This window comes from Manduca sexta, chromosome 3 (genome assembly GCF_014839805.1).
Source record: "Manduca sexta isolate Smith_Timp_Sample1 chromosome 3, JHU_Msex_v1.0, whole genome shotgun sequence".
Classification (NCBI taxonomy): Eukaryota; Metazoa; Arthropoda; class Insecta; order Lepidoptera; family Sphingidae; genus Manduca; species Manduca sexta.
The window spans coordinates 2,263,805-2,275,970 of record NC_051117.1 but is presented as its reverse complement, the minus strand read 5'-3'; the positions used below and the strand labels follow the sequence as shown (position 1 = coordinate 2,275,970).

General features: G+C 38.1%; 1 protein-coding gene across 1 annotated transcript; it reads right to left on the bottom strand.

Moving 5' to 3' along the window:
* Window positions 1-2,357: 2,357 nt before the first annotated feature.
* Window positions 2,358-11,500, bottom strand: LOC119189479 (NACHT and WD repeat domain-containing protein 2-like). The gene is made up of 3 exons (XM_037439278.1): window positions 11,371-11,500; window positions 6,816-6,904; window positions 2,358-2,705 (listed from the first exon to the last, which is right to left on the bottom strand). The coding sequence occupies exons 1-3, from the start codon at window positions 11,471-11,473 to the stop codon at window positions 2,556-2,558; spliced, it is 342 nt and encodes a 113-aa protein (XP_037295175.1). The 5' UTR covers window positions 11,474-11,500; the 3' UTR covers window positions 2,358-2,555.
* Between the last annotated feature and the right edge of the window lie 666 nt (window positions 11,501-12,166).

Sequence of the window (12,166 nt, the reverse complement as noted above, 5' to 3'; positions counted from 1 at the left end):
TAGCTTAACACTGACCCCCCCTACACTTCTAAAAAATAAAATTGCGTCCTCTAAAAAACGCAAGGTAAGGCCTAAAAAATGTAACATTTCAATGGACTATGTAACAAATTCGAAACTTATACCCTATTAATACTATACATTGACACTTGACTTACTAAAATATTCATAAAACTTATTGAAAAATAACATTTAATTTGCTGAAAATGTATTGATACGTATCTGAATGTTCCAACACATCAAAGAAAAATAAACATAACTCAAATGGTGTAAAATTCTATTAGTTTCCTACGAGCAGTAATTACATGCCATGGTTATATTAAAAAATTACAAAAATGGATAAACGCAGTAAAAAGACATACGTAAGTATGAATTTTAAAACATTAAGGCATGTTTACTAATATTATTTGTTTAAACAACTAACTGTAGTTACTATTATTACTAGACTACCTCGGTGTGTTTAGTTGTACTGCATGCGCGATACGACAGCACTCTGAGGTTCTGGGTTCGAATCCTGGGTCGGGCGAAGTGATATTTGGGTTTTTCTGCTGAGTATCAGCCCGGAGTCTGGAATTTGTGCCCGATATGGCGATAGGCTCGCTCCCTACCACATTATGGAACGGAACACACTTGGCGAAAAGTGGGTGCCTTGGTTGCGGTTTAATATTTGCTAGTATATTTTTCAATATTTTTTTCGGTCAAACCTTCTCTTAAAAATAACGAACACATAAAAGAAAGATTTATTAAATTAGCTGCAGTCGTTTGGAAGTTATGCGCGTAGAAACATTTCATTTTCATTCTTATTTATATAGAACTATCTGACCTGACAGACGTTGCCCTATCTTAACTATGAATATTTAATTCGAATTGGTATAATTCATAAAAAAATATTATTTACTAACAGTGTTTATTATTGTTATGCTCTACGATACACGCATTTTGTCGCTGACAGTTATGTCGAACAACTGACAGTAATGTAATTTTTTTTTAAATTTTGATTTGCCCTTTATTATTGGGAAGGCAAAGGGTTCTAGCCCATACAGTCTCGTCATTAATAGCGCTTTCAATGAGATTTAGTACGATAAGGCCTAAGCCAAGTCTTCATAAGACAGTAATGTAAAATTAAAGTTGTTAAGTGTTCTTAATTTTTTTTTAATTCGTTCATAGACGACAGGCTGTCTTTCGATCATACTGGCTAGTCTTACGTATGTATAAATGTTTTTAAAGTTTGTAATGTTGCCGCTCAACTTCCTTTTTTTTTGTCTTTCATAAGAACCTCTCTGGCAATGATAATCAAGATAAAAACAAGTAGCGAAATTGACCCATGATCCATTTGGTTACGCGTGATACGCGACCAAGATATTAGAGAATCAAGGAAATAGTAACTCCTTGTAAGGAGTAACAAAAATTTGAATCCAAAACCCCTTTGAGGTTTTCTTTTCTCCTGGATCCTAGAGCAGCAAAAGCTTAAGGATAGGAATGTGAAAAGAAATTCAAAGGACCTCGGATTGCGAAATTGAACCTTGAATACAACTTACAGTTGAGGTGGATAGAGTACCAAACCAAACGCGCAATAATCTTGACATCGCGATGTAGATAAATGTACAAATTGTACAGCGACATCTAGCGGCAGTTTCTTAAAATAATTATCAAATAATATAGGCGGTAGATTTGCTTACAGCCCGTAAAAATTGTTTACCGGTATACATAGTTATAAAGCAATTTATAGCAATCTATAGAGTAATCTGTATGACATCAGCGCCATCTATTTAAAAATGGTACAAAAAATTCCTGCGATAGCAAATAACCGGAATAAAAAGTTTATATGTGCCAAATTAAATCTTTTTTTATGGTTTGTTATTTCTTAAAACCCTCCAAACATTTTCACAAAGAACATGTCCGCTTTTCTTATGGGCGCTGGTTCTTTATTTCGAACAAATTCTAACCAACCTCAAACTTATTGGATAATAAAGTGGCAGAAATGTGAAGATTCGAATCATTAAGAGAATAATTTTAGATCCGCTCATTTATAATAATAACATTGAAGTGCCTTGGCAGGATAACTTAAAAAATAATTTCAATTAATAACACCAAAAGAGGTGGAATGAGTAATTGCGTAGAATTTTGTTTTGTTTTTTAGCATAAGTAGCTGTCAGTTATTGCTATACGCGAGTATAAACCTCAAAACAATAATTTAAGCCACAGAAACCATGCTAAAATGGCTACTTAATAATTATATACATACTATATTAACTTATAATTTGGATAAGGTGAGAGGAAGAGATGCACACTCATTATGCATTCGAAATTTGATTCGAATGGCACTTATAATTATTAAAACTGGACCAATGTCATCTTGATATGCCATTCATGTCAATATTACACACGTTAAATGAAGAAAATTTACGAGTCGGTAGATCTTTTAGGCAAAAGTCCGTCTGGGTAAACAGTATCGTATTTATCCCGCATAACATTATTCGAGTTGAATTAATTCATCCGATTTTAAAAATAAGTTCCTTAACGGCGCATTTGTTTTGTCAAATTGATTACTAAGATACTTACCTGTATCCATATTTTTGTCCTAGGAACACAACGAAATTCGGACCCATGGACAGTCGCTGGCAGTTTTTGATCTCTCTCATGCAGAGTTCGGTGGTCATGTGGTCGTCAGTAGCTTCGTCACGAACGCCCCAGCGCATGTCTACCACCTTAAACATAATGGTTATGTTATCATTATAAAACATTGATAATAATATAAGCCAATAACACAATTTATATAGTTAACTGAGGTACTGATGGCCCACTTTATTTTAAAATCAACGTATCATCGTATCGTAAATATATTTAAAGAAAAACCTGTGATTAAATCACAAAACATCATTATTATAAAAGCTAATAATAAAACATTGTAGTATGTTGCTATATGCAAACAAACACAAAAAAAACATGGATTATGGAATAAAGAAATATTTTCTATGGGTCTTTGTCTGTTTGTTTTTCTGTAGCAAAGGCCTCCTCCAATTATGTCCACAGGGCTGTGCCATGTACCACGTGCAATTACTCTAATATCACCTATCGTCGTTTTCTTTTCTAGTGACTTGTGAATTATGTTGTAACTTATAGGTAAATTTTTCTGACCGCCGGACTATGAGACCGGTTCACGAAGATTATAAAACACATTCAGAAATACATATAAATCGAGTGATATATGTATATTTTATTTTGTGTAATTTCGTAATCTGCCTAATTTCATTAGACAAGCTATTGTCTACATATTAAAATTAATATTGAATCTATTAAGTAAAAGTCCGTCCGGTGGTTTTATCCAACCGATTTGCTTTTTTGTCATTGATACACAGGGACCGTATCAAAGACACCTTTCTACAATAATATCAATCGCTAACGCTAATATACGAAACAATCAATTGGAATAACATATCGATAGATTTATCGCTAGGGCGTTAGCTAGGTACCTAGGAGGCTGGACCAGTAGCGTAGGTACCTAACAAAAACGGATCTATTCCTAAACATAGTAACTAGTCCCCTAAATAGAATCGTGCTGTGTAAACATTTACAAAAATCAATACCCACCCTCGGTGGTTATTCTCAGCGCGGCGGAAGTTGGCCACGTGCGCGTGCGCAGCCATAATTACTAACTTTATCGCCGCACAACTTTAGCTTAGCGAATGATTTAGTTGCAGTTGAAAACCGTGGGTGAATAGCCTCTTGAGGCTAGTGGTAGATTTTTATGACCCCGGGTTAACAAATTGCGTATTTGAAGAACGATAAGTTGATTGGCACTGAAATTTGTGTCCGATATGGATGTATATTTTATTCACTCTTGGTCTAATCATAAGTTGTGTACACGCTGTGGGACGTAGGCATTGGCGTAACTACGGAGTTTCTCTAGGAGGCAGGTGGTGGAAACAAAAGAAGCTCGCCGATTTCAACGACTCCGATTCTTACTGGTGGGTCTCTCATATGTGAGATTCCGCCTGGGTAGGTACCACCGTAATATCTATTTCTGCCACCATACAGCGGTGTGTTTTCACTGTTGTGTTGCGATTTGAATAACAATAGCCAGTGTAACTACTGGACATAATAAGGTAAAAACATCTCATGTCTCAGGATGGCGAACTCAGTGGAATACTAAACAATATTTTGTAATTAAAGATGTTGGATGGTGTTTCTACCGTTTATGGGCGGTCGTATCGCTTACCTTCATGCGAAAGGCAAGCTCGTCTCGTCATTCAAAGCAATAATAAAAAGGCCTGGACCACGCGAGGCTCTTATAAGCACAAGGCTTTTTCTAGGGTGGGTAAAGGCGCTTCTAGTGTGGGCACTGACGACCCCCCCCCCCCTCCCCCCATAAAGCTATGTCTGTAAGTTATAAACCGAATTCAACATTACAGTTTTTTCAACAAGATTTACCCAGGAAAAATTCCAAAGAATTGGCATCAGGCAGGCTGGCAGTGATAATAATTAAGCCAAAATTTCATTACACCATATCGATCGATAATGAAAAAGTATGATTTTAAACGCATCCGTTTCAATAAATTCGCCAACATTTTTCAATTGACAATTTTTTAACAACATAGGAAGATGGAAAATGTTTTAAAATACCAAAAAATATATATTCATTAATTTGGGCCCCTTGTTATATGATACATTTTGATATACGACAAAGTGTGGGAACCATCTATTTGACAGAGCGTTTTGCAAAAACCCTATAAAGCAATGCAACTTACATCCGATAGAGCAATTCGTTCCTATAATTTAATCGAATGTATTTGAAGCGTAGATTAACTTGCTTCACTGCTTACCCCTTCTAGATTTAAAAAACGATCATATGAGTTTATATTTTATAGTTTCCTTAATATAACCACAAAATTTTACTATGCGCCTACGTATGTATCGCACGTCAACTGTATTAGCAACCAGCTTTATATTCTAAGAATTGTATTACGTTTCCAATAGTTTCACATCACGAATGCTTTGCATCCCATTATACTTTTCATAGAAAAACGCTTGATTATAAGATTATTCTGGGGATAAAGGGAATATTGAGTAAACCTTACGTTTATTGTATTAAGGTTTATTGTTGTAATAACCTCATACATTTTTAGGGCGGGTATAAGCAAAGGTCAAGTCCCTCTGGTTACTTCTCCAGAAGGAAAAGAAGTATAGATGATGTTAATTTAAAATATAGAATATCTATGCGTCTAATTTAATCTAGCAGTCTCCGCCTTTAACGAACATCCGATCATCTACAAATCTTCGTATTTATAACATAAGAATTTTAGGGATAAAGCCAGGGGTCCCTGTTCTTCAGGGACGGTTCCGCGCAAGCTATCTAAGTGCAACAAGATACCCCGGGACCGTCCCGTATGCGCCGAAGGTCACCGCGGGTTGTTGGTATACTGGTGAAGGGCATTTACAGGCGCAGGGACGCTCCAATGCTCGCTCGATGTTGTACTCCCGAGTGTCGACATTGGGCCGTAAGACTGGTGAAATCAACATAACCGTTCCACCCACCGCATCTATTTCGTTTACAGAGACGAACCCGTATTTTGCAATAATGGACGTCCTAGCTATAGGTAGTATAGTTTTGATAACCGTATACGCAAATAGAGGATTTTTAAATGACCCGTAAATGGAATAGGGCTAACTTTACAGAAAGTATATTCCAAATCTTGAAACTAGCTCGAATATAAGTTATAAAATATAACTTCCTATACTGTGTATGGACAGGAAGACATATTTTTATAATACCGTAAGAAAATAAACGTCTTATCCGTATCCGACGGAAACCGCAACAATTCTCAATGATTGGCAATAAAATGCCCACGTACAAAGCTTTTAACAGCTCAATGTAGGAAGTATATAGGCAAATAGGACATTTGGTGGTTCAATATTCGTATCTACCCGAATCCCCTTGGCTCTAATACAAAATTCGATATATCGACCCCCTTGAATGCAAACGTGACGGCGCCCATGATAACCATAGTTACAAAGGTTAAAACCTATCATGGCACGAATGTGTCACGTTTCGTCTGACGAATGACGACTATCCCTAGCCTGTTGACATAATTATGCTGGTTTGAAACCGGGTATATGCTGATCCTGGAAAGCGACACATGTGGACAATTGTGGCGGTTTTACACCTCGTATACAATGTCGCTACCCAGGGTGTACAAATATCCCATCACCAAGACCGATATTACTTAAGTAACTCTTTTGTTATTAGTGTTTATTGATATGTAATATCACGTACTTACAGCCATTTTCAATAAACGATCTCAAACTCAATCTTCAATCCAATTCTGAGAATGGATCAATCAAAGTAACTCATTTGTAAGCATATCCAAAAAATGACAAAAAGAACGCCCGTAATTTAAAAAAAGGGACATGCCCCAGTATGGAATAGGAACCCTTACTTTTATTGCTTTGAATGACGAGACAAGCTCGCCGTTCGCCTGATGGTAAGCGATATGACCCCCCATAAACAGTAATCCACCATCCAACACCGGGAGCTTACAAAGTATTGTTTGGTATTCTACAGCGCTCGCCATCCTAAGACAAGAGATGTTAAGTCTCTCTATGTCCGGTAGTTAAACTGGCTACAATGTCCTTCAAACCGGAACACAAAAATGACTACACACTGCTACTTGGCGGCAGAAATAGTCATTGCGGTCGTACCTACTCAGGCGGACTCTCACATATGAGAGACCTATCACCAGTTTTTGAGATAGACCGAAAAAAGCGATTGCAATCGCTATTGCAATCGCTTTTTTTGCAACCGCTGTTAGAGAACTTACTTGAAACTCTAGGCCATGTTTCTCTCTGCAGTAGTCTTTTATTCTTGGATAGCACTTCGCCATGAGCGTGTTTCTTTCCATTGTGGTATCTGAAAACGAAATATTCTACTGAAAAATCAAATAAAAATAACCTTTTACGGTTGAACCGCAAAGGCGATATTACCTTACCCATTAATTATCGACAAATATAAGCTTGCAACGTCTACTTGCTATAAAAAATGGGGTCAAATAAAAATTATCTTCTACTTTAGAATTATAAAGTCTATTTTACCGAAACCATAAAATAGTAAAGATAGAGCTATAAAGCGGTAGAGACATGGTGGTGTTTTATTGTATTTAGATTACCTATACCATCACGCCCCCTTCCTTTTTCAGGGTCAGGCAGACGCATTATTACACCACCCTTCGCAATCTATGTTAGACAGGTCCTATATAAATGCGGTCGAGCGTAGTCATTCCAGACTGATTTACTGGTGTTAGGATATATTTTATATCCGCCTGGATAACGACCACCGTACACAAGGTGTTAAAACCCACCATAGTGTCAGACGTGTGTCGTGTTCCGGGATCAGCCTGTGTATCCGTTTTCAACAGGCCAGCATAATTGTGTCGACTGTAGTGGGGTAATCATCTCTCGTCAGTCGACATTCTATTGGACCCCACTCCAATTACCATCACGTGCATCGAGGTGATATTGCCTTGTAAAAAAGATAAAATAGACAGATATAAGATAGATAAAAAAGACTCCAGGAATCGAACCCAATGCCTTACAGAATCCGTGCCGCAATACACCTACCTCACCAAAGCAGTATTATAGACTAGACTAGGTAGAAGGTGCGCCAACACCGCATTGTCGCGGCGCGGCGCGTCACGCGAGCTTTACGCCAATATTGCGAACACGACTTGGCTATTTTCGTCAGGCGAGGTTTTGCGGGTGGAGTAACTAAGTTTAGAAGGTCATAGCGGAGTATGGTGTTGAGTTTGGATATTAAGTATGGTCTATTTCTTAGATTCCAAGTCCAAGCAATATAAATGTCCACTGATCCGTTTGAAAGGACATTCAGTACAAATGAAGATTGATTTGATTGAACAAGCTCTTTGTTACAAAACAAACACACATCACGCATATATCACCCACTTTTCTCCAAATGTGTTCCGTCCCATGATGTGATAGGGGGTGAGCCTACCGCCTTATTGGGTACAAATTCCAGACTCCGGGCTGATACTAAGCAGAAAAACCCATGTATCACTGCCCGGTCCGGGATTCGAATCTAAGACCTCAGAGCGCTGCCGTACCGCATGTAATACAACTAAGCCACCGAGGCAGTCTTCGTTAAACATCGCAAATAGCGTTTGCTATCAGACAAGGAGTTTGTTTAGTTATTTCGGTTAAAAAAATCAATACTTTCTACAGACGCATTCAGAAGTTTTTGTTTATGTATCGGACCCAGCAGTTTACACCAGGGGAAGACTGCGATGTGGACACTGGAATCCCCTAACTTAGTGATAACAGGAACATGGAGAAAAGTTGGGAGGGGATACCCCGGCTTTGCGACTGCAGAGGCCTGAAGAAAAGTTGAGATGGGATATCTGAGGAAAGGAAGTGTGAGGGAAGGAAAAGAACTCTCTTAGGATGGACGGCGGGAATAAGGAGAGGATATGTTCGTGAACCCTTATAAGCCTCAATGTGTACAACCATGATATACACACTGGATTGTGTACCTAGGGCCGAGTATGGGCGTGCAATCTGAAGACCGAGCGCCCAAGAATAGGGTTACGGACTCATTTTTGTTCATTACTATTATCAAATATGTACGTTATATAAATTGTAACACAGAAGGAATTATTAAAATCCGGTAAAAAATTAACAAGTTAAGTCTTTGAATTTCTGTGGAAGAGGTAATTAACAAAAACAGAAAAGAGACGAAATACCCACATTTGAAGTCATCGGGAATTACGACGCGTGCGAAAGAAAGAAATGAACCGATATCCCCATAGGGCACCCACCTTTGCACATTACAATATTTGAAATATGAAATAATAGCTCATTTTTTTACCAATTTTTGTTCAGTTTTCGCTGGAGTGTTTCTATTTCGTATTATTAAGCAATACATATGGAATCATATATAAAATCAAGCATAGGACGGTCTCCTATTCCCTCGGGGGCGTGCATTTGGAGGTTGCATAGAATCGGTAATCATTTCCCAAACCCCAAACAACCAAGTATTTTAGTTTTATAGAATTTTTAAAAATTGTCTTTAATGACCCTCTTTGTTTCATTATACTTATGCAGATTTACTGTTTCCACAGTTGTTGCATGTAACAAATTAGTATTTGTTTATTATTCATTCCACGTAAAGTAATTAGAAAATACTCCATTAGCATTTCACACCCACTGCTTGCAATTGTTTTAAGTAACAATAAAATTGCAAGGTTTAACTGACCTAGTTACTTATACGTCAGTTACTGCAAAATACTGAAGCTTATATAAACTGATAACTGAAAATCGACACGTAATATGAAATACTGGCAGTTTATTTGTACCAGACCAGATACCGACTAATGTACACAAGGTGTTAAAACCTCCCCTAGTGGTCCATGTAAGTCGTTCCGAGATCAGCCTGTGTATATTCGGTTTCAAACAGGCCGGCATAATTGTGTCGACTGCTGAGGGGTAATCTATCGTCAGTCGACATGCTATTGCCCACTCCATTTACCATCAGGTGCAGTGTCAAATTGTCGAACACGTATAAGAAAAATTATTGCTGTAGCTCTTCACTGTTATAATAGCTCTTCAGTATTACAAATTACTGAATTATCGACTACATTATCAAGTTCAACCACTAAATAAACATCAAAATCCACGAACCAAACTACTTTTGAACACGAAAGCCATAACTTCAATAAGTCGATAATCCATGGGGCATGGGGATCCCGTGGGGGTGTGTGGGCGAAATGAACAACTTTTAATTAACAACGTTATCAGATAGTGGGCGATTGCTTTGCGAAATTAAATTTTCATGTTCCACATTTTTGGTTGGAAACTTTCTTAATGGTTTATATTTCGATAAAAACGTTGCGAATCCGAACTGAAGTTTTAAGTGAAATCAGTTGTCTGCATTTGGAAACAATTTAATGTTGTTCGAACAATTCGTTCACATTTTCAGGCTATTTTATGTTCGGAAAAGAATAATACATGTTAATTTTAACAGTAGGTGAGAATATGGAGCATTACTGACGTGATATTAAAGACTAATCATGCTTTCTAATTCGTCAGTAGTGCTTATTGAAGAAAAAACGAAAATGTCTACAGCGTACAACTTTAAAAATTATGACATTCGATTGCCTCAGAGGCGTAGTTGTAATGCGTACGTGGTACAAGTACGACTATTGCGTTGCGGTCCAGGGTTCGTAACCCGTATCGGATCAATAATTGTGACTAGGTTTTTCCCTCTTAAATCTTACTCAGTCCCAGCTAAGAGTCAGGAAGTTGCCCCCGTGCTTTGGAAAGCACGTAAAGCCGTTGGTCCTGCGCTTGATCTCACTCTGATCCTATCAGACTGCCGTCTCACCAGACTGTGAGAGTGAAGAAACAGAGAGAGCTCGTTTGAATTGCGCACACACTTGTGCACTATAATATCTTCTGGATACCTGACTAATCTCTGTTAAGATTGGCCGGCATTACCGAAATTCGGCTAGGAGGGATTCAAAACTGACATAAACTCTTTGCTGTTGCTTAATTCATGAAGGTTCATAATTGAAGTACATCAGTAAATGTTTTACTGTAAATATATCATTGTATTATAACATACTATCTACAGTCAAACACGAAAGTGCTTCAACTCAACGTGTGTTAAACTGCAGTAAAGATCACTTGTAGGCAATAAAACGCTTTGCGAACGCAAATAACGCTCTAATACTGGCCCAGTCTGCCAACAAACGAAAGTTGGACACTAAACCATGTTTAAGAAACGAGTTTTAATATGGAAAATACAGCCTGCCTCGCTGGCATAGTTGTTGGCATCGGTCTTGGGTTCGATCTCCGGGAAAAGTGACAGAGATTTTCATACAGTATCAGCCCAGAGTATGGAGTTTGTGGCCGATATAGCGATAAGCTCGCCTCCTATCATATAATGGGACGGTATTCAAACAGCAGTGAGAAGTTAGTCATTGATAGTTATATCTGTCGGTGGGTTCGTGTAATACCTATTTGCAAAGGGCTCGGGGACAGTTCCTAGCCTTCTCCCTTCCTCCCATCCTAAGAAGTTTCCTTATCCTTCCCACAAACTCTCCTCCCAGCTATCCCCTCCTAACTTTCCTCCAGGACCCTGCATCGCTAAAGGATTCCAGTATCTCATTCGCGTTTCCCCCGGTGTTGACTGTGGGGCCCGATATCCAAAAAAATACCTATTTGTAAGTAGTCAATGATACTTCTTTTTATTTTAATAAAAATCGCTTCAGTTTCTAACAATATTTAGGAATAGGTGCATTATTTATTTTTCTTTTAGAGTAACTAAAATTGTGTATAATATATTAAAAAACATTCAAGCCTCACCCGTGAATGTGGAACTGGTGAAGATCCTCACGATCTTGGAGCTCACTGGCGGAAGAGACTTCAGCGAGCCCGCGAAGATCAGGTCTACAGTGCGGTCGTCCATCTTTGCTCGATTTTTCTATCTGCAATTTAATACAATTGATAAACGATAAAAACAAAATCTGGAATGATAGAGGCAGGAGTCGTGAACACACTCGTGTTCAAATTCAAATCATTTATTTGCTGAATACAGGTTACATACATGTTACAGGTGATATGTAAAAATGGAAAGACTCGCCATGTTCTACCCTTACTGGGCTTGCAAACCCTGACCCCCATAATTCCTCGTCCCCCCCTTAAAACATGTTCCTTTCTTTTAAAGCCATCGACGTACCTGTGGTATTTCTGGATATTATAGCCATGTTTATGGACGGTGGAAATCACTTAAAAATTCGGTTTAAGTGGGTAGATACATTTTTAGTACAATCTACTTCACACTAAAACATGACAGAGACCGCAAAATCTAATTCAGCGGCTCACTATTTCTAAGAAGCATGAGTGTACATTAAACCGATTTATCGATAAAACATTTATTTCGATAGTCCCGGAATCGATCGTAAATCGGGAATCGGGAGCCCTGCGGTTGCGATCAACTCCGGACGTTTACGATATTCGAACGGTTTGTGGTGATTTAAATTTAGAATAAAATTTATTTTAAAAATCACTGGCCGGTACGGAATGACTAAGCAGGTTTTTATCCATGGAAGATTTTATATGTTTTTTGTTAACTTTTGCTCACGGCATCGTTCGGAAATAG

Bases quoted from the DNA above. Each gene is read 5' to 3' on its own strand.
- LOC119189479 (XM_037439278.1), bottom strand. From the start codon at position 11,473: ATGGACGACCGCACTGTAGACCTGATCTTCGCGGGCTCGCTGAAGTCT. The intron at 6,905-11,370 runs GTGAGGCTTGAA...TTTCGTTTTCAG, and splicing joins CACCAGTTCCACATTCACGG to ATACCACAATGGAAAGAAAC. The intron at 2,706-6,815 runs GTAAGTTCTCTA...ATTATGTTTAAG, and splicing joins AACATGGCCTAGAGTTTCAA to GTGGTAGACATGCGCTGGGG.